Source organism: Vidua macroura, chromosome 3 (genome assembly GCF_024509145.1).
Source record: "Vidua macroura isolate BioBank_ID:100142 chromosome 3, ASM2450914v1, whole genome shotgun sequence".
Classification (NCBI taxonomy): domain Eukaryota; kingdom Metazoa; phylum Chordata; class Aves; order Passeriformes; family Viduidae; genus Vidua; species Vidua macroura.
Window position 1 is genome coordinate 70,512,899 of NC_071573.1, and position 22,665 is coordinate 70,535,563.

The 22,665-nt window shown below is 44.4% G+C and overlaps 1 protein-coding gene across 1 annotated transcript; it reads left to right on the forward strand.

Annotated features, from left to right (window-relative positions):
- The first annotated feature begins 6,445 nt into the window (after positions 1 to 6,445).
- Positions 6,446 to 14,548, forward strand: OSTM1 (osteoclastogenesis associated transmembrane protein 1). Its single transcript, XM_053974090.1, has 6 exons — positions 6,446 to 6,775; positions 9,510 to 9,624; positions 10,508 to 10,605; positions 11,580 to 11,744; positions 12,502 to 12,667; positions 12,974 to 14,548. The coding sequence occupies exons 1-6, from the start codon at positions 6,446 to 6,448 to the stop codon at positions 13,027 to 13,029; spliced, it is 930 nt and encodes a 309-aa protein (XP_053830065.1). The 3' UTR covers positions 13,030 to 14,548.
- The last annotated feature ends 8,117 nt before the right edge of the window (positions 14,549 to 22,665 follow it).

The window sequence follows — 22,665 nt, forward strand, 5'->3', positions numbered from 1 at the left end:
GTGGAGTACTTCAGGTAAGATTGGAACTCTGTAGGATAATAATTGCTTGCATTTGATACATTACTGCAATAACCTACCATGTTTATGCTATCTTCCATTAGTGCTCATCTTGCTGTAATCCTTTATCCAGAGAAGAAAGGGAAACCTTTTCTAGAAAGTTATATTAGTGAATAGATGATTTTCTACTACCATGTGTAATAGGAAGTACTGAGGTACAATTCAAAGACGAGGTTCTAAAGCAGAAAATTCACCAGGACAAATGTATATGGAGACAGTTGTAAAAATATTATTTCTCCCTTAGCTGATTAGTTCAGATGTTCATGTCTGCTCCTGCAGCACTGCTTCAATCTTGGCCACATAAGTACAGGAGAGAAGACTCCTGCTTCTGGAGGGTGTCCTCCACTGTCTCATCCCAGAAGGGCTGAAACACAAAGAGTGAAACTTGACAGGTGTACAAGCAGATCCAAAGTCTGTCAAAGCCCAGCCACTTTCCCTTATGAGAAATGTTTTAGGCTTCTACTTTGGGAACTTGATGAAATTCAGTGGAGATATACAAGAAGCAGGAAACAGTCTGTGCAAAAGGGAAGAACAGGTTTGGTTTTCTTCCTGCTGGAGAAGAGAGTGGGATGATACCACACTGACCCCAGGGTAACTAAGAGCAAAACTCGGCTCACTGGGTACCTCTGAGCGTGGACAGTCATCCAGACTGCAGTGAGCTATGAAAAGAATATAGCTTTCATATTATTTGTGTTGATCAAGAAGTTATTCGTGGCAATTTTGCTATTATGCTGCTTCTTATCTTTCTGCTGGGTTTTAAACATTGTCTTCAGATGTCTTTTCTCATACTTTATTTTTTTATACATTAGCTATTTCATCTGTATCATCCTGTTTTACTGACATGAAAAATATCCAGTCTAACAGCTCTTCATTCATTTCAAAATGAACTGCACAATTAAGACTTAATTAGATGCGTATGAGTAAGAAAATGGCAATGCCACACAGGACCTTAAATGTGGTATCATTCAGTTGCTCAACTGCAGAATCTTGGAAAAAAAAATCCAAACAAAAAAAATCCCATCAACTTAGTTCTAACTGTATCTTTACAGGCTGGCATGATTGCCACTGACAATTATTGTTTTTCTAGTCATTATTCTAAAAATACAATGTACCTATTTTTTTTCCCTTTCCACTGTAAAAACTCTGACAGGTGCATGGAAATAACATTTCTCTGTGCATTGGATTCATAGAGAGGATTATATGCAAACATTTAAGGTCTAAGCAAAGATCATATGGCACTACATATGATTTCTGAAGCTATTATGCTGTTATATGCCTACAGAAAAAAAAAAAAAAAAAAAAGCCTTCATACAAAGAGGTGGGGTAGCTTTCTCTCTTCAGAAGTGTGCCGGTGCTAAATAGGGAAGAGGGGTAGCTGATGGATGGCCTGTCTTGGTGTTTCCTCTATATTTGTTTGGAAATGGGAAAACTACTGCTGGCTTTCTGGTTTACCATCACAGGTCGCTTCAGTGCCTTCTGACACCCAGCCCCAGGGACAGAAGAATGTCCAGAGCTCCTCCACCCAGCTAGTTCCAGCTGAAGGTGGCTTGACTACCCACCAGAGGCTACAACAAGAGACTTCAGGAGCAGGTGGATATGGAAAATGGGTCCTGGGCATGTCTCTGTGGACGGTGATAGTCAGAAAAATAACTGTTGATCCATTGAGGATGTCAAGAGTGGGTCCAGCCTCTCCTGAAGTGAACAGCTGGCAAAAAGGAGGGAGAACCAGGTAGCATCCAACCCTAAACCTTACTCTGACATGGAAGATATTCGTGATTCTCCAAATTGAGAATGTGGTGATTTGGCTCAGGTGAGCTAAGAGCCTGTTTCACAATTTTCCATAGAATTGCCCAAGACAAACACATTGCAGTTGTGCTGGACAGCCTGACACCATAGACCTAGCCACAGCTCTTTGAAAAACTGTGGTGCTAGGATTGTTCCCTTATTTCATTTGGCAATTCAGAGAATAAACCAATTTGCAGAACATTCCTAAAAATGCATTCTGTATGAGGCACTGATACACATTTTCTGTAAGTATAACTTTGAAGCAGTTATAGTTGGTGATAGTTTCTTGTCTTTACCCAGAGAATGATCCTGAGTGTGTCTTCACTTTTCCAGTATCTGATCTTCCCTGACTTCCAAGTGGCTGATGCAACATTATTGGTCCCAGAACCTCCAGGCAGGATTTGGCATCTGATTTGCAAAGACATGGATAGATTTTGGGAGTTTCTGAATTAAGGACTGAAATGATTGTGAATCAACTGGTTTTTGCTTTCCTGACTTTTGAGTCCTTTTGCTCATTCTTCATGGTTTACTGCAGGTGTGACTCTATCTTCTTGCTCTGAGTGAGGTTTTCATATTCCTTGCTATCCACATAGAAAAATAATGCACCAAATGGACAGTGCTAGCAAGCACAGTGGCTCAGGCTGGTCAGAAATAGTGCAGCTAGATTGTCTTTGTCAATATCTTTTAAACAAAGCTCACACAATCTTTTGAAAATAGTAATTGGCTCATACCAACTCTACAGTATTGCCAGGGTGATTTTGACTTGCAGCTAACCAAAAACACCTCAACAGGCTGACAGTACATTTAACATATTTATTTCCTCACAAGTTCATTGTCAAGGGTGTGATGAAGATGTGCGTGTGCCCTTTATTAATCACATATGTGCTACTGTTTCCTGAACTGCTTTCTGATTCTCTGTAGAATCTGGAAAACAGTAATTTAATCAGGTGACCCCCAGTTAGGCTTTGGCGTCAGCCACAACCAGGACATGAAGGAGCTGACAATGGCCCCATGAATTAGGAGGGAGGTGCATGACTGTGATGGAGAGCAAGAGGAAAAGCTTTCTGTAGGCAGGGAATAGATGTAATACACTGATCCTGTTTTCACGCTGAGCTTTGTAATCTTTGCCATGAAATTAGTCAAGATTTAAAAATACTTTCATTTCTGCAATGCCAGAAACACCTCTCTGTGGACAACCCTCACACCTCCAGCCCCTATTTCAGAAGATGGGTAGTCTGTCTCCTGTACAGCAGTTTTGGCCTAGGAGGCAGAGCCCTTTTCCCCCTTTCTTCCTGCCCTCTGAGCTGCTGCCTGTCTCCCTTACAGAGGCCACTCCACTCGCCAAGCACCCGGCCTTCCAGTCAACCCTGACTCCTTTCTCTTAGTCAGTGATGACTCTTAGTCATCACTTAATTTTCTGGCACTGCCTTGACATTTATGGTCTGTTCCTCTTTTTCCAGCCCTCTGGTGTAAAGGTTTTATCCAAGCGATCATCCTTTAAAGATAACAAGAAAACTTGAAAAAAGAGTTTATTTTTCAGCTCACAGTGGCATAACTCAGGAGAAAGAGCACTGAAGGAAACAGGGAGACTGATAATCAGAGGGGAAAAACAGGTTCACACCTTCAAACTGTTCATTTTGCCTGGCTCACGCTGCCATCTCCTCAGATCCAGCAAGATGGCATAGGAAATCAATACTCATTTTCTCTGTTCTGCTTCTGCACTTTAAAGGCAAGATTTTTTCCTTCTGCAGAATAATGCTCTTGCCTGTAGTCAGGGCAGGTATTGAAACACTTGGATATGTTTTCAAAAATAATTTGGTATACCCACACAAGATTTTTGATATTCTTCAATATTTCTGAGATTTGCTGGCCAAGGCCGAATCCTGCTTGTGAGTACAACACCTTTGATAAGGTCCAGCAGAAAGGTAATGGCACCAAGTCTATAACAAAATTAACTGAAGGAGCTTGACAGCTGAGTTCTCAGTGTAAATGCCTGTTTCTGCTTGGTAACAAAATTTATTCTCAGAGGACCACGCCTTCTTCAAGCCCAGTTCTGAACCACAGCTGAAAAAGTTAGTGACTTTTTAATTTTTTGCTTTGTAGTGTCACGTTTATTTTTGTTAAAAAAGGAGAAGCACTTAGGGACCAAACATCTTCCTTATTGATCTGCAGCAACTGGTTACACCTCAGAGATCTCATCTGAAAATCTTGAACTTTTTTTTTCTTTATTCTCCCCCCTTCCCTTTTTCTTTTTAAAATTTTTTCTTTTTCCCTTTCCCTTTCTTTTTTTCCCCTCTCCACACCCTCCGAGTCTAGTTTTCACACGCAGGAAGAACATATTATCTCACAGGAGAAGTCTCCTAAGACGTGGGAAAGCGCATCCCCCTCGACCCGCGAGATGAAGGCGCAGCTCTGCCCCCGCCAGCCGGTCCCTCCCGGTGCCCGCAGACCCACGCCAGGGACAGCCCCGGTGAGGATGCCGAGAGCTGGCCTGGGGCGTGTTTGCACCGCTCCCCCGGGGTGCAGCGGCTGTCGGGGCGGTGTGGGACAGGCCGAGGTCCCCGCGGCCCCTCGGTGGGGCGATGCGCGGGAGTGCTGCTGCCCTCTCCCGGGGGATGCGGACAGCCCGGCCGTGCCGCCCCCGCCCAGCCCCGGGCAGGCACCCCTCTCTGCGAGGACACCCCTCTCTGCGGGAACACCTCTCTCTGCGGGAACACCTCTCTCTGCGGGGATACCTCTCTCTGCGGGGACACCTCTCTCTGCGGGGACACCCATCTCTGCGGGGACACCCCTCTCTGCAGGGACACTTCTCTCTGCGGGACACCTCTCGCTGCGGGGACACCCCGCTCCCGGCTCGGGCAAACGGGGCTCTCTGGACTCCGGCTGGCCCGAGGGTGGCTTAGGGGCGGCAAGCAGCCCCTGTCCCCGTCTCAGGGCTGCGGGTGCCGGCTTGGTGCAGGCAGCGCCGCCGCCCCAGGGTTTCTCGGTGCTTTGGCTGCACCTCTGCTTGGGAGCCGCGGAAGGGTGACAATCTTCTGTGGCCGGGGACACCTGGGCACACGCGTCCTGAGTCCTCAGGCTTCCACTTGCTAGATGCGGTCCCCAAACCAGCAGGCGCTGTGCGGGAAGTGTTGCCTGGCCTTGGAGAAGACCTCGGCGGGACTTGCCTTAAGCCTGGGCAGCAAGGCTCAGGAAAGGTCTGGCACCCAAACCAGGGCCCTTGCCCTGGTCATCTGCAAGTACAGACAGCGTGGTACATTTTTGACCACACTGCCACATTTGTCTGTGTCATACTCATGACGTGGTTTTCATTTGTTTCATTCATTACTTTAAAAGCCAGTTCTTCAAAGCTGAGGCATTCAGGACACTCAGAGAAGGACAACTCTCTGCGGTGTGCTCCTTGCCTGTTGATAGCATCTGTATCACCACCTTTACTTCTGTGTTTTCACAAATCTGCCCGGGATATTTCCACGCCGTGACGTTTACTGCATGACTGGCGCAAGCCAGCACCAGGTGGGGCCAGGTGACACGGTGCTGGTGGCGCTGGGTGCAACTGGCTGCTCTGGGAGCCGCTTCAAACAGTCCTGAGCTCCCAGCAGCTGCCAAAACTGTCACGGCACTGTCGGCCAGCACTGTGTGCCACCACAAAAAAATGGCCCCAGGCTGGGGCTCTTCCTGCTTGGCTCCGTTATTCCCGAAGGCACCATGCTATGGAATCACGGGGCTCTCCTTCATCTCTCTGATGTGTGTCTTACCAAAGCGCTACAAGCCCCAGACTCGGTGAGAAGCCCGTGGAAGCGGCTGAAAAGAGCTTGAGCCCGAAGGAACGGGCACGGGGTCAAGGTCCTGCCAGACAGAGTTATCGGATAGCCTGGCACTTCAACCCCCGGGAGGGGCTACCCACTGCTCCACTCACTCCTCCCGCTCCGCAGAGTTTTCCTTTGGTGGCTGTGTTTTTATTCAGAGTCTGCCACGGGAAGTTTGGAGCCAGGTACCAGCAAAGGTGTCCAGCTTCAGACCAAACGTGGGAAATAGTCTGTTTGCAGAAAGTTGCAGTTTATTTCTCCGTCATAATTTCTTTCTCTGTTTGGGGGATTTTTTAGCCTTAAGTTGTTGCTGTATTTGAGCATATTTTAAAGTCACTTCCCACACGACAGATACTCTTAAAATCCCCTCTCAGGTGAAGAGAGTATGACCTGGATAAAACGCATGGCACAGAAACCGCGCTCCCCGCGGAGCAGGATGCGTTCGAGGCAGGTACATCCCGCGGGCACAAGCACAGCTTGCACACACTCCGGGCCCTGGGGACACCCCAGCGCCGTGTCCCGGGAAGGGCCCCGGGATGAGGCCCCGGGATGAACTCCCGGGATGGGCTCCGGGGATGGGCCCCGGGATGGGCCCCGGGATGAGCTCCGGGGATGGGCCCCGGGATGAGCTCCCGCCCCGCCCCCCGGGAATCCCCGTCTCGGTCACGCCCATTTCCCCGCCCATCTCCCCGCCCCTTTCCCCGCCCCGCCTCTCATCGGCCAATCAGCGGCGGCGCCCCGGGGCGAGGGCCGGCTCTTTCCCGGCGCGGCGCTTCCGGTTCCTCGGTGCGGCCGCCATGGCGCCGCCGTGGTGTCCCTGCCGGGCGCTGCTGCCGGCGCTGGGGCTCGCCCTGCTCGGCCTCGCCGCCGCCGCGGGGCCGCGCCAGACCCCGGCGCTGGAGCTGGCGGAGGAGCTGGCGGAGGAGCTGTGGGGCGCGGGGCTGCCCGGCGACCTGCCCGAGTTGGAGCCCGAGTGCCGCAGCCTCCTGGCCGCCTTCGCGGAGGGCAGCGCGGCGCTGACGGGCTGCCTGGGCCGGCGCGCCCGCCCGGTGCGGCTGTGCCAGGGCTGCCACGGCCACTACCGCCGCCTGCTCGCACAGTACGGCAGCATCGCCCGCGCCGTCGGGGTGCGTCCGTGGGGCCGAGGGGGTGCGTGGCTGCCGGGGCGAGCTGGGGGCCTGGCCCCTTTCCTTGAGGCTTCCGGGCCTGTGAGATCGGTGCCGGAGCACGTCAGGTGGCGGTGGGCTCCTCGGGAAGGCAGGCTGAAAGCCTCGCTGGGCTCCGCAGGGCAGTTTGGCAGAGGCTGGGGGTGTTTGGGAAGCGCTGCTGCCAGAGACGGCCACCTCCTTTTGCTCTCTTGTGGCACGGTCCGTGCCTCCCGCTCCTGGCACGGCCGGGGGCAAGTGGTTCCACCCGCAGAGAAAGCTGTGCGAGTGGAAAAACTTGAGTTGTTCTTGCTGATGTAGCAATGGCTAAAGCAGTGCTCTGGCTCACAGGTTGTATGGGCACTAATGGGGAGCACTGCTAGAGCTTAGCTGCCTGGCATTTCCCAGAAAATGGATAGTCCATGAAGCTGTGGCGGGTGAGGCACATCGTCTTGTGAGGAGCCATGTCACAGTGTTCTCGGCTCCAAAGCCCATGGGAGAGTGTGTAGAAAGCCTGAGCACTGCCGGGGCTCAGTGCACCCTACTGCTGGGAGAACTTTGAAGCTGGGTCTTCTCTTTACATCCTCCATCGAGCTGATCCATTTGTAAAAGTTAGTTCCTGGGATAATGTGAGGATGACATTAGTGAATCGGACAAAAGGCAGGCCTTTGTTCTTTGATGATGGCTAAATGTGGGTGCCCTGGTAAGAGAACAGACAGAGAGCAGGTTTATATGGAGTATGTACCCTGGATTGTGCTTTCAGTCTTGGGATTTCTGAATTCCAAGATTTAGAATTGCCATTGATGAGAAACAGGCAGTAAATAGGTGCCACAGTGGCCTGTGAACCATTTCACTGCACAGTTTCCTCTCATTAGAGAAGTATCAGTGTTGCTTTTGGGTAGTGTTTTGGATTGTTTTCCTATTTCCCCTCACCACACCAGTGCTTGTATTGGAATAGTGCATGCATTTCCCTTGGTAATTGTCCTCTCCAGGGCAAATATGTAGCCAGTGGTCTCTTGATTTAGTTTGCAAACTTGTGATCTGTTTATTTCCTTTATGGAAGCTGTTTCACACCAGTGACTAGGTAGTGTGAAAGTGAGAAATTTAATGTGTAATTCTCTTGGGTACTTCTACCATGATATTTTGGCTAGGATTAAGTAGCCAGATGTATTGTGGTACTTAGAATATGTATGAACTCATTGCAGCTGCTGTGCTTGAGTACTAGCAGCCTGGGAGGACTTGTCCACTACGTGGTCTGGAAGGCACTTCTGTTGGCTTTCCTTCTGTGTGTGGACTAACTAACTAGGTGAATAAAGGAAGTGCCTCTTGCAACCTCAGTCCCTGATTACAATTAATCAGGTATCTGATGTTTCTATCTTAACAGTAGTTAAGAGTGCAGTGTGACAGGAGCAGGGCGGTTTGAGTTTTGGATGTCTCTGAAATATAAAATCCTCCTCACCAGGCTAATTAAAGAATCAATTAGGCAAACTTTATTTAAGGAATGATTTAGGTCTGTGTGATTCAGTTTTGGGAAAGTGCTTTTTCCTACTCATGAGCCCAGGTGGTGAGGAAGCTTCACAGCCTTTGTGAAGCAACCAGAGTTTCCTGCATAAACAACATTCTTGCATATCTGTAATTTAGTAGAAATGAAAGCAGGCAAGTGTGGGAGTTACCAGATGTGGCAATATTTGACTTCTGCAATTGAGCCTCCTGGGGAAAGTTCTTATTTAACCTCCCCTTCCCATTTTAACAAAGAGAGGCAAAAACTGGATCTCTTGTAAAGCACTGTAAGGAACAAATTTCTCATTAAAGAGATTATTTTTTTCTGTGTCCCACATCACTTATCAAAGAGGCTTTTGGCAGCCTTGGCAATTTTGAGAAGTGCTTAAGTCAATTTAGCAGCCAGATGCCAGGAGCTAGAGCACAGGAGTCAGCTGACTGGAGGTCACGGTTCTCTATCTGAATTCTGATCAGAATACTTCCTGTTTATTCTTCAACTGCTTTTACAGTCACTGTGTGATTTTATGAGCTTGGTCCAGAGAATAAGTTGTGGTAAGAGTTGTGGCAGAGCCTGCTTTGAGGGTGGGGGTGCTCACTAAGACAGATGAGCTTGGTACCTGTGTCTGGGGAGGGTGAGAGCTTGGCCTGGACATATGCTTGGGTGGGTGAGCACAGGCATTGCTCCACAGAGGACTCTGTTCCTGGTGTTGCTGCACTGGGGGAAGTTTGCTGCTGGTGCAGCAGCTTTGGAGGCTGTTTCTGTTTGGGCTTGGTTTGTTTGAGGCCAGTCCGCTGGTTCAGCTGCCTCAACTGTTCCTTTTGTCTAACGAGAACAACCCTGTCCTCGTCTCTGACTGCACATGCCTTGAGCTGGCTCCTGGGGCCGTGGCCCAGGAATGGATGAATGTGAGCCACCTGGCAGAGAAGGTCTTGTCTGTGTGCTTGTTTCTTTTTTTTTTTTTTGTGTATTTTTGACTGACTCGCATGCAGCCCTGGTAGACCTGCAGGGATTGTGTGCAGTAAGCTGTGTTGCTTACAGTATGAATTGGAGAATCAAAAGATTTTTGTTCTATCACTTCTGCTCTGCCTTTTCCAGAAATATCGACGTGATGTGTTGTGATTGTTTTAGATGTGCTTGTGTAAAATACATTTCAGAAATTCCCCTTTGTATTTTTAACACTTGTTTGCTTCCTTTCTTGTTTCCTTTTATTTCTAGAATTCCTCTGAGAGCCACAATTGCGCCAAAAGCATCTTGACCTCAGACAGGCTGCAGATAGTTGTGACCCTTTCAGAGTTCTTCAATGAAACCTGGGAGGCAGCCAACTGCGCAAGTACGTGACTCATTCTGTAGCTCTCCTGCTACTGTGATGACGTAGCCCCTAAAATTTGCACAGATCAGAATTGTGTGTGTTTGTTTGAATACAGCCACTAGATAACACACAAATCCTGAACTATAGCCACTCCAAGAGTGTTTTCTCTTGTAAGGGCCAAAATCTGAGGGCAGTAGTCTGTCAGAAAACTACTGATGATGCTTACTACTTTCAGGAGAATTTTCTAGGATGTTGGCTTGCTTTCATGGTGCTGTTGCTGAACTCCTAAATTCCTCAAATAATGTTGTTTTTAAAGGTCTGGCTGATTAGAGCACCTGAAGTAGGCTAGCATGGATGGAAGCAGTAACATAGGGTTGAGCCCATGACTAGAAGGAAAGCCCCAGAGCTTCTGTCAAAGCTGGTAAAAAGCTCAGCTCTTTTCTTAAAGAATAATAATTACACTGTGATTTCTACTATTGTGTTCATGGTCTAGCTGTTTCCTGGGTGCTCTCCATTTCACCTCTGCTGCTGGTGCTTCTGCTTACACAAAATGGCTGTTACTGTTGCTGGGCAAAGCCGGATTTGTGGGCTGGGAAATAAAAGTAATATCTTGTTTTATCTTGAAGTCCAAAGATAATTCAGTCCCCCTCTTCAGAAAGCTCTTGATGATAGTCTTCATCTTTCACTTAATCAAGGCCAATTAATTCTGAAATGTGTTCTCGATGAAGCATTAGGTCAGCAGGTCTGAGATATCAGTGGCAGGCAGATGAGGAAACTGCAGTGTTGACTAGACCTATCCTTTATGGTTGAGAGCTCTTTTTGCAGGAGTAGAGTGTCTGGGGCTTGCTGGCTGCAGAAATGTTAGAAATTAAAATATCCCAATGTTTTTCTTTCTTTTACACAGATTGTTTAAAGAATAACAGTGAGGGATTATCAAATTCTACTGAAGAATTCCTGGATTTATTCAATAAATCTCTGACATGTTTTGAACATAACCTTCAGGTATTTAAGCTGTGTATTTAGGAGAAGTACTAAATCCTCTAACTGCTACCAAAATTTTATTTATGCTGAATAAACTATAGATGCAGACTAGGCAAATAAACTGCTGCTGAGTTTGTGAATTGTAGGCAGATAAATCCATGATCAGTAAAATGCAGTTGTTTACAGACTGAGTGCCTGAAATTAATTCTAATTGATACTCACCTTGACTTCATTTTGTCTGTAATTGCAATGCTACTTCACATCAAAATTTCTGAATTCACAATAGTTGATAATTACATAGTAAAAACCAGCATGTCTGCATGCTCTTGCTTTGTAGAATTGTTGTCTTTTTTATGTAGAAATTCAGTCTTTAAATATCCTTTCGATAATATGGACTAGCTCAGAAGGACTAGACACCTTTAATTCTTGTAACATTTCTTTTGACTGTTAAAATTACTTGTAGTTAAAGGTTGGCCATATTGCAAAGACAATATAACTTCATTAGTAAAATAAATGTGGTAATTGTCTTCAGAGAAATTGCCATGTATAGCCTAAGAAACTGCATATTCCAGTCAGAAGCTGGCCAGATTTCAGGATCATTCAGTAGTGAAATGAGTTTACTTCAATGGGCTTGGGACAATCTTTGTGGAAACTGTCTGCTTCTTTATTAATGCTTTCTAGGAAATGTGCCTTTATAGGCCTTGGTCAGGAGCAGTGTGGACTGGCCTATTGAAAAGTTCAAGTGATTAAACTAGGACTTAACCCAGTGGTCAGTGGGTAGCTGGTACAGCCATTACTGGGTTGAAATATCTTCAGAGATTGTAGTTTTGTTTTCAAGTGTCCTGTATTGCATTCATGGAGTGGTGAAGGCCACAGATGGAAAGGATTGCTTGGTATGGCACAGTCTGTCCCTGTCAATGTCAGCAGTAGCAAATCAAACCAATTTTTTATTTAATGCCTTAAACTGTCATTCATTCAGAGTTTTATAACCCTAGGTGCAAGGCATTGATCTGTCACCAAATAACTACACAGAAGTGTGCAAAAACTGCAACGAAACCTACACAAAATTGAATGATTTGTATAACCACCTGCAGAGGATGAACAGGCAAGGTGGTGAATCTGAGCACTCTGCACACTTGTGTATTGATGTGGAAGATGCAGTAAGTGTTTGTTGATACACTTTATTAATCTAAGCCATTTGTGCTTTTCATACTAGGACTGCTTTTTCCTTTGTGCAGGGGGCAGTAGGGGCAGCAGTGCCGTTGGCAGGCTGGTGTCCTGTGGTGGGAGGTGCTTGGTGGGGCTGTCCTGCGAGGTCCTGTCCTTGGGCAGTGCTGCAGGAGTGTGACTTGAAGCTCCTGATCCCATCCCAGTTTGAGTAGCTGCATGTTCATTTCTTTTTACTGTGAAGGAGATGGATTAAAAAAAAATAAATCTCTTAATCTTCTAGCTTTTAATGTGAGGCTTTACTGCTATTGTTCTAGCTGGTATGTTAATTGATTCCTTATTACAGTAGCTGTTTCTAGGGATCCTCAGCGTTGACGACACATGTTTGGAAAGAGCTTTGGTATACTGTGAGGTTAAATTGGCTGGGCTGAAGGAGTGCTCCTCAAAAGTATGGGATTAGCCCTGTCCCCAGAGATTAACAGTGAGCTCTCTGGGGCAGAGAGTGCAGCAGTGCCTACATGTATCTGAGTACAGTTATGTTTTAGAAGCTTATAAAAGTTTTGATGTAAATAGTTTGTTTCAACATTTCCAGCTATTTGCTTGTTTCTGGGGGGAGATCTGTTCAAGTGCAATTTTCTGAGGTGATACTTGAACACTTGCATGTCTTGAGGCCTGAGTGTTTGCCATGCCATGCTGCACAGAAAAACTGCATGTGCTTGCTTTCATGGTTTGCTTTTGTTTTCCTTTTAGATGAACATCACTCGGAAGCTTTGGAGCAGGACTTTCAACTGTTCTCTTCCCTGCAGTGATACAGTCCCAGTGATTGCAGTTTCATCCTTTATTCTCTTCCTACCTATTGTTTTTTATCTTAGTAGCTTCCTTCACTCCAAGCAGAAGAAACGGATACTCATTTTGCGTAAGTGGTGGTGTTGGCATTTCACTGTTGGATTGGGAGGTGCCAGGGATTTGCTTGGCTCTTGTGGGAGAGGAGGCCCAGCCAGATCTGCCTGCAGCTGTGCTGACGGCGCTAATAGCAACTATTAGTCTGCTGCTGTCCCCTGAAGAAGGGTAGTAAAGAGCTTCAGCCATATCTTTTCATTAAAGTTTCTGGATGTGAACAGAAAGCTGTTTGCAAGTCTGTGTCGGATAAATAGAGGGAGTGGAGAGACTAGTTTTGTGGAATTCTTTGTGTTTAATTTTCATATAATTTTTCCCTTTCTAGCCAAGCGCATCCAGTCAAATGCCAATCTTGTGAACATCCAAGAAAAATACAGCTGAGCTGCAAAACAAAACCTGAGAGCTGCTGCTGGTATACAGTGGGTACAATTGTGTTGGAATGAGGCCGGCACAAAAGAGGAGTTAATTATGGTTTAGTGTAATGATACAGAGCAACACAAGTTAAACAAAATGCTGTCTGACTTCTAAGCGAGGATATTAACAAACATGACAAGGCAGGGCTGTGTGACACTGTATGGACTCTGGTTTTGAAAAATATGTGGTTTTTTTTTTCAGTCTTGGGCTGAAGCTGTGTTTTTCTGTTCCTAAGCTTTTGTACTTCACATCAGTAGAATAGCTACACTTTCCTTGCATGGTATTTTCCTATAATTGTTTTACAAAAACCTGAGATACTGAATCTTTTTGAGGGGATTTTGATAGACAATTTCAAATAATGTTTTATGTTTCTGCTTAAAACATTACTTTTAATTCCACATAATATTCAGACTTGGGATGGAAGGAACCCTTTTAAAAAGTTCCCATCTTTCCTATACCACTGAAAAGTCATGCTGCTGGCAACTGTTAAAAAAGAGGCATGACATATGCAGAGAAAGTGGTAATATACAGTGTCTAAAATGGCAACAAAAGCAGCACAACTTCCAGTGCTGGACTTGAATAGTAATTATTGATGGCTACAGTATTCTGTTTTCCCTGAAACTGGTGGCATATTTAGTCTTTTGCACACTTCAACCACTAAAATCGTTGCTTTTCAAATCTTACATTTTCAGAAGCTAATTTTACATACCTGCTTGGGTAACAAAGTTTCACTTTCTGTTTATTATCCCATTTCCTTTCCTTTTTAATTCTAACATTTTAGTGTTTTTTTTGTTTTTGTAGAGGAGAAGTGAGGTAAAGTCAAGTCACTGGAGATGCTGAATTTACTGGTCTAGAGCTTGATGTGGCTTAATACAGAGGTGTTTACAGGAACTTTGTCGGGTAAAAGTTGTGTTTTCTAGGTATCTGTTTTAGCAGTAAGTGAACCAGCGGGTTCTCTTACTTAAAAATTGATCTGAAGAACATGAATATACTGTTGGGAATTGGTGACTTTCAAGAAGTAGTTTAAAATATCATTCCTGTGAAATAGATGGATGTAAACAAATTCAAACTTGGAGAACTCCAAAGTTGATGGAGAAATTTGTGCAATAACTGGCGGGGATGGGTGGTGCTGCTGTCAGCACCAAATTGTGGGCACAATTTGATGGCTGCAGCAATAGTGGCAGTTCAGTTTGTTTATTGTATTTCTGATTTGGGAGAGTGGTAGTGTTTAAATTATTTATAGCTGTACCTGAGGTTAATGAATGCCAGAGCCTTTGCTCCAATTTTTCAATGTATTTTCTAACCTGGAGATAAAAAAGAATGGTTATTACAGCTAAAAAAAATTAAATTTCTCTTGGAATCTGTGTCTGGTGTCTGTCAAAATGCCTCATGAAATAGTTGTATTTGATTTGCTTTGGAGCCTATAATGTTGAATTTTTCCTTTGCACTAAGGCTCAAATAAATATATAACAGTGTAACAAAAACAGTCCTAAAGCTCTTCAAATAATTTGTTTTAGTCATAATTTTATTTTTGTTATTTTCCTTCTGTTAGGACATGCTGTTGGTTTTGAAGTCAAGTTTAACAAGTTTATTAAACAATATATTTAATAATAAGTAAAATACCATGTTAGCAACTGGTCCCACCCACATGATTGCCTTTTTGTGTTTTATCAGAAAGCAGTATCTGTCTTCCTCTGTGTAACATGTGAATTACTAGATCAGCAGTCACTTTGTTTTAGGTAGTTTACAACAATGATATAAAACTGTTTCTCTTGTGTAACAGTACCTTCATTCGGCTGGGAGAGGCATGCTGCCTTTTAAGAAAAAAAAAAAGTATTTTTTATATCTATTATTCTTAAACTTCAACTTTCTGGTACTTATTCAGCTGCCTGCTCTAATAGCATTACATTGATTTGGGACATCATATGATTGAGAGCTGTTCAAAGGAATCTTTCATTCGTGCAGATAAAGCCAGTTTGTATGTGCAGCATTTCAGAATGACAGCTTTTATACTGTAAGCGGTGGCTTTTTGAGCACATTCATGTTAAGTAGGTCTGAAAGTCATTACTTTTGGATATGGTGGTTAAGCACTTTAAAAAAAAATCAGCTTTTCTTATTTTCCTGGCTCCTAAGCCAAACGGAAATACTCATGTGACTTTTGTTGGTTTTGATTTTAAAGCAGCAGCAAAGTTTACACTTGAGATTTTTAATGTTAAATCTACTATTTTCTCTTTTTTTTTTTTTCCTCTTCCCTCCCCCCCCCAGCTTTCTACTGAAAACTTTCTTTACACAGTGTTATATTTTTAGTGGGATATTTCATATATAAGTTGATTGAATTATCTTTATATTCTATTTGCTAGAGAAATGTGGAAGCAAAGACTGTTGAAAGAGAAATAGAATTTTTTTTGCTGCTAGTCTTTAATCTTTGTTTATTTTTTGCCTTTTTCATATTATATGTATTAAAAAGCATAAATTTTGAACTACTGGTTATTAGGTTTTTTTTGTTTTTTTTTTTTTTTTTTTTTTTTTTTTTTTTTGATTCATATTTTTACTTACTAGGAAACCCCTAAATGTGCAAAGTCAGCTCTAATAAAGATTGTCACTAAACAGTGAACAGTGTGGTTACTTAATTGCTTCATTGATAATAGTTTTATACTCCCCCTGTTCTGGGCTTGTGTTCAGAAGCACCTGCTTATTATTCTTCATTATGCTGTTTGCAGGATAACAGCATCAGAAAGGTTTTTTGCAAAGCAGTGCTGTGCTGAATTACAGAACAGCAACTGCTGAGAGGGTGGAGTTTCAGCCCTGTCAAAGCCTCCTGAAGTCTATGGAAAGGCTCGTGTTAGCTGCAACTGTGCAGAAGTAAGGCTGGTGGGGATAACTTGCTGTCTTTGTGGGGAGGCTTTTGGTTGCCTGCACCAGCCCCTTAGAGCTTCAGCAGGCACGACACTGGATCGCTGCTGGGCTGCAAGGTTTGAAAAGCAGCAGCGCAGTGCCTCACCATGGAGAGAGTCGGGTGTCTCGCCTGATGGCAGGAGCTTTGTGCTCTAGTGCTGCGATTTGCAAAGGCAGATTTAAGTCTTGTCCCTTGCAAGGGATGTCCAGGAAGGCGGGGGGAATTGCAATGTCGGTGTGGTTCTAGCTGCTTGTATGCCCAGGAGAGAAACTTGAAAGGGAATCTGCATAGGAGAAGGGCAAGTGGGGAAGCATAGAGGATTTAATTGATGGGTGGAGCAGAGGTTCAGAAATGGGGGTCTGTAAGAACACAAAGGGGAGGCTGCTAAAGTGCACAGGTAGTTGAAAGATGCTGAGAAAAGAGGGTATGAACGGGACCTTGATGGCACCTGAGCTGGAAGAGGGATGCTCTGGCCTCTTGGTGGAAGCGAGGCAGTGCAGCTGGGCTTGAGCCCTGCACTGTCTGTGGTGGGGGGCCTGCACAGGTCAGAACTGGGAGTGAGTAGTAGGATGGCAACAGAGACTGGCTTCTGAATTAAAAGCAACTGCTTTCTGCTGGAAGGGCACTTGGATTGTGTGATGATGTTGAAATAATCCAAGTTCAAAGGTTCCTTAAAGCTCCTTATTCTGTTTTGAGCTGAGTGATGACTCCTGTTTAGCACTAAACAAGGGACTTCTTTTAAAAAAACTTAACATAGATTTTTTTTTTTTGTGTAATGGCTGCTTTCTGCATCTTCATTAAATATCTGCCATAATCACAAAATGGCTTCAGATTCCTAATGTTTTGTTTCTGATGCTTTCTGCCCAGTTAATCAAGTACCGTTAAATCTTGTGTTTCTGCTAATTTCTACCTTAGTTTTCATGCCCTGAATATAGAGTTCCTCTGGAATGATAAGCTGTGTGATTAGCAAAATCACTGTACTCCTAATCAGAATGTATGGGTAACTTATCAATTTTTGTTCATATTTCATTGTGAATTTGCCCTTTGGGACTGATGTAAGCATTTTTAGCCTGACCTTCATTAAGTTTGTGCAGGATGTGCATTCTGTATCTTTGCCAAAGTAAAAAGTTACATTGGAAGAGCGAAGCCAGTAAATTCTGCAACTTCTCTGGAGTGTTACCTCTCCCAGCATTGTGATGGGTGCCTGTTGCTACTTGCTGGAGGCAGCCAGGGTGATTTATGTGCCTTGTGTTGTGCTGAGAGTTGAAGTGAAGTTTCTGTCTTGGAGATCCTAATCTAATCTACGACAAAAATAACATGGAAAGGAAGAAAACAGGTGATGTGATCAGTGACCACGATCACAGTTATGTAATGTCAAACACCTGCACTTGGAAGAGGTTACCAGCATCTTTGCTGGCCTTCCAGAGTGTTCCTGGCATGGTCTGTACCCAGGACTAGGTGTGGGCTTAGGGAGCTGTCAGACCAGCAGCTTCTTCTGTGATGGCAGCAGCTCCAATGCTTTGCTCTGCTGGAAAGTTGGTGCTGCTCCAAACTGGTTTCCTCCTGCATCTGCTCTGAACTGTGGCAAGGACAGTGCCAGGAAACTGGTGCTGTGGGGAAGGAATATGGAGATACTCTAGAGCATAGCTTTGAAAGGAGCCTGTTGCTAGAAATATGAGCTAGCTTTGGGCTTTTTCACTTCTGTGCATCCTGTTTGCAAAGAGGATTGAGCAGCATAGGGCTGAGTGAGCACAAAGACAGCAGGGACACTGCTGCAGTGTTTTGCTGTGTCAGAGAGGCAAAGTTGTGTCAAGTAAATGCTAATTATTTTTTAACAATATCTTAATTAGTTGTGGCAGAAATAAGTTAAATAGTTACATCAGCTCTAATCTTCCTCTGCTCCCATCTGAGGTAAAAATAATGGATTTTTTTTTTTCCCAAATAATTATTAAAAGAAAGATACTTGCTAGTAGCTCAGTTGAATTTTTAACTTTTAATACTGAAAATTCTCCTCTGGTGCCAACACAGTAAGTATCATGGATTGCTGCAATTAAACCAGTGCATTAAGTTATTCATAATACTCTTTCTGGGCAGTGTTCCCACCTGCTTAATCTGTGCTATACAAGCATTTATTAGAACTGACTGTTGAAAAACGCCAAGCTAAATCGGACACTAAAAAAAAAAAAAATTGGAAAATCAATATGATGCCCTAAACTGGTTTAATGTGTCTTTCCTCTTCAATAATCCCACACGTTACTGATTTATTTGCTGTAATGAACATGCCATTCAACCGAAACCAGATTAGCTGCTTAAACCACCGCATTAAGCATGGAGCAACTTTAGTGCTGCTTTATATTTCATTGTAATGCTCAGTACTTAGAGTGGTGTGACTTTCTCTCCTCTGCAACAACGAGTTTGTGTGAAGTCACAGAAGGCTTCTCAAATAGTGTTTGGTTAAAGCATTTGAAAAGGTAAATATGAGTTAGAGGGTTGCAACGTGGCACCTCCTTCGTCCAAAACTAAGTGGAACCGAACCAGTGAGCAGGATTAATGCACAAATTTATACTCCCTTCAGGATTTTTTTGGGGTTAACCAAGAAATAAATGGCTTATGTCAAACTGATCTAGGTTAAGACAGAGAGAACGGCCACTGGCAATCAGAATCTTCCTTTGGACTTTATTCAAAAACCTTTTTTCAAGCATTTCAAAGAATAGCAATTTACTGTGCTGCACCAAAAACAGATTTCAAGGAGCAGGCATCTTGGCTTTGCAAGGAAGAGTCCCAAGGTAGATGTGGGAAAGACAGAAGGTTTTCAAAGGAGTCTGTAGAAGGAGACAGGGAAGTAAAAGTACAGCTATTCACCTGTCCGGTATTGTGTAATGTACAATAGAAAGTCTGTTCTTTTGCATAATACTGGGCAGGTCTGAAAAGTTTAAGCTCTCCAGTTTCCAGATAAAACTGTGTGTTCTCTTCCTGCTATAGTGGCAAACTTCAACTGGGTTTTGATTACTGTTTTGTTCTTTCCCTGTGTCATGAAAATGCTATTTTAGATAATTACCTTCACTTCTTGTTGATTAGGAAGCAAATTGTATTTGCTGTGGCATCTGTATATTCTCCCTAGTTCTCAAAACTGCAGTGAATTTTCTGTTTGCAGTACAGTGTTATGCTTCTTTTTCTTTGGAAGATTATGATGAGTTGCCAACATGTTTCAGCAGTTTTTTGGGGTCTTGGAGTCAAACTTAGAATATCAAACCCAGAGAAATGTGGTTCAAAGTATTGCAAACGTGTGCTGAGTTGAGAGCAATTACCTAAATATGTAGAAATTATTAAAAAAATATAGTGCAATTGCACTGTGCTGGAACAGGTTTTCAAATGCAGGTAGGTAGTGGTTCTCACTCCAGAAAGTGTATGTTATTTCTGGTGAATGCTGCTTTTGCCCAGGTGATCAGAACGGGGAATCAAAAGTGATTTGGTAATAAGAGAGTTGAGGGATTGAAGGAAGCTGTTTCTGGAACAAATGCACTCTGGAAGTCTGTTAGGAGAAGCAGCCTTACTTTGCATTGCTCCATTTAAACAAACAAACAAACCAACCTGAAGATGCTTTCAGAACAGCTGCCTGAAGGATGAGTGCTGGGATGCAAAAAAGGGCTTGTGGGTGTTGGCAAAGATATTAATTTGCCACTGATAAGACACTTGTCCATGGAAGAACAGAATCTGAAGGTGAATATGATGGAGTGCCCTGAGAGGAACATGCATGCTTCAAGAAAACACTGTCCTCAGCAGCTGGTTTAAAATGGAGGAATAGTAACAGTTATGTTTCTGTGGAATACTTTCGTGTTTTTTCTCAATTATCAGGAGCCCCCTCAGGACTGTTTGCTGTTGCTCTACAAACTGCACAGATGTAAGTGATGCTTGCACTTAGCCCCTGGGCTCTGGTCACTCTGTGTTACAGCAGGCTCCATTCCTACTGCATAATACGCTTATTTTTTCTGCTACACAGATAAGCAGCTGCCTTTATTGCAGCCACTCACATGAGCAACTTTAGGCCCACTCATAAGCTCCCACAGTCATATTTTATTCAAGGAGGAAGTGATGTGTGTGATCTTCAATTCACAGCGATGGAAGCACTTGGACTGACTTGTTTGATGTCCAAGCAAACATCAGAAGAAGGGATAGTGAGAAGGAAGGAATGAGGGAAAAACGGTGAAACTGAGCAGGAGAAAGGAGGATTGAATAGTCCTGGGAAAGCCTCTGCCCTGCCTTGGCTTGTATAATGGGGACTTATACAACGCGTAACCCAACCTGACCCTGACCCCGCCAGTGCTCAGGGACTATATTTTTACTAAGATTAAGCTTTTCTTTTCTTTCTTTTTCCTGGAACAATTTCATTGGCTTTTAGCTTGCCTCTTGGCTGGCATGGTCAAAGCAGTCTTGCCTGTTCTTATCTGTGATATTTACTTGCATCCTCCATGGGTCGTGTAGCAGAGGCTGCTTTGGCCCAGCAGCTGTGTGTGTGCCAGCCTTGTTGGGGAGCATGTGTCTGTCTCACGAATGGTTGGGTAGTGAGGAACCACTCCAAAAATCAAGCAGGTGAAGGGGCCTAGTTTCTTTATAGGGCTTCTCTCTCACTTTCCTGAGGAGACTGTGTGCACAAGCTGATCCCCCGTGACTGGTAACAGGGGCAGATTTCTGCCTCTTACGCATACAGATGCTCACTTACTTCTGTTCAAGTGAAAGTAATTCTCTGTAGTAAGAGGTCAGAAGTAAAACCACATGTCCTGTGCTTTCTGAAAAGCATGCAGAGGGACTACAGATCTGTGACAGGGACCAGGCTTCCCCCTTAGGCTTAGGGGTTTATCCCCAGATGGGATGGCTGCCCTGCAGTGCACACCTTGCTGCTGACTGCAGCAGTCTTACATACAGGTAGGCAACCTCAAGGAAAAAGCAAAGCAGACACAGATGTGCTCTGCCTGATGTCTCGCCTTCTCAGTGTTTTTGCTGTTGCCATGTCTAGAAGTCTGTAAGCAAAAATGACACATCAGGGATTTGGATACATGGCCTCTCAGCACAGGGATGCCAGATGTGACCCATGAGCTCTGTGCTTCAACCAACTCTTCTGAATCAGCCATAAGATCTTGAAGGCACTTAAACTTGGCAAACCCATGTTTTCTTCCCTGTTCTGGTTTCTATTTCTGATCATTTTGATTCAAGATTTGCATTTTTTCCCCTGAAGATTTATGCTCACACAGCTGTGACAACTCAGTAAAAGAAGCAGCACCATCCTTTATGTGATTGGGGCAGGAATTAACCTGTGAGTTATCTCCATGGTCTGACATTATGAAACTCTCATATTTTTACACTGGAAACTCATTCTGAGGGGACAATAAGCATAAGACAATGTGGACAGAAATAGAAGTAACAGATGGAAGTGTCTAAAATAGATTTTAAATACATATACATATTTCTTTTTCCTTTTAAGTGCCCCTTTCTCATTTCAGAGCGTATTACCACTTTGCTCCTGTGCCATGAGTCAGACATCCTGTGTAACGGAGGTGCACAGACTCTACTGTTCTCACTTCCAGCATCTGAGAGGGGAGATGAGGTAAAAGGGGAAAAAAGTAGAGATTGAGAGACTAAGAGACTCCATCTTATTCACTCTTAGGAAAAAATGCATATCTACTAAAAGGGGATAAAAGGAGCATAAATTCCAGTCAGATGTGCCTCTTGTGCAAAATGACTAATTAAATGACATTGGTATCTTAAAAATAGACCTTGCTTTAATGAGAAAATATTTTAGAGGTCATTTAAAAAGAAATCAAAACCCCAGGAATGATGAAGAAGGTATGACTGCCTGCCTGGGCTTTGTTATTTCTTAGAAGTAAATCTCATTTTGGGGACAGCTTTTAAGAAGAACAGGAAAGCCTGGCTTGCGTACAATAGCCAGGCTCATACAAACAAGTGTGGGCCAGGGCTCACAAAGGGGCTGCAGAGGTCAGAAAACAAGTGCTGAGTGGTGTGTAAATGAACTCAGCCTCTCATGACCCGTGGGCAAACCCTCCTGCCCACGTGGAAGCAGGAGCCTGTGCCGGCTCCCTGTGCCCAGCGGCGAACGCGCGGCTGCCTGAGCCTGGCAGGGACCCGGGAGCGGCCAGGCAGGTCCTGGCTGGGGGAGCAGCCTGGCACAACACAGGAGCACCATGGGGCTTCTCCCATGCCTTTCTTGTGTTGCTGGAACACAGAGCCCAGGCATCCGTAGTTTCCTGGCACAGGTGTTGGGGTGACAACTGCCTATGAGCAGTGCCCATTGGAGAACATCAGAGCTGCTGTAGTGGGTCATCTCTAGTCCAGGATCCTGTCTCCACTGTGCCTGCCAGCTCTGAACTGTGGGTAGGACACATCATTTTTTGTTCACGTTTTCTATGCCCGCTGGGTTTTCCTAAACCTTTGCTGTTTCTCTTCTGCAGTTCCCCCAGTAGCACATATACCCCAAATAACTGTTTGTCAAACCATGTGCTCAAACACCTGCAAGATGAGATTTCTAAAAGTTAGTTTATATACTGAAAACATGAAACAGATTAATGCAAACGTTTGATCTCTTTTACCAAATAACCATATCAAAAGCTCTTTTCAACGCCTTTTGTTGAAACATATAAAAGTCATGAACTCTTTGGCTGCTAGCCAGTACATCAGAGCATTGCCCGGCATAA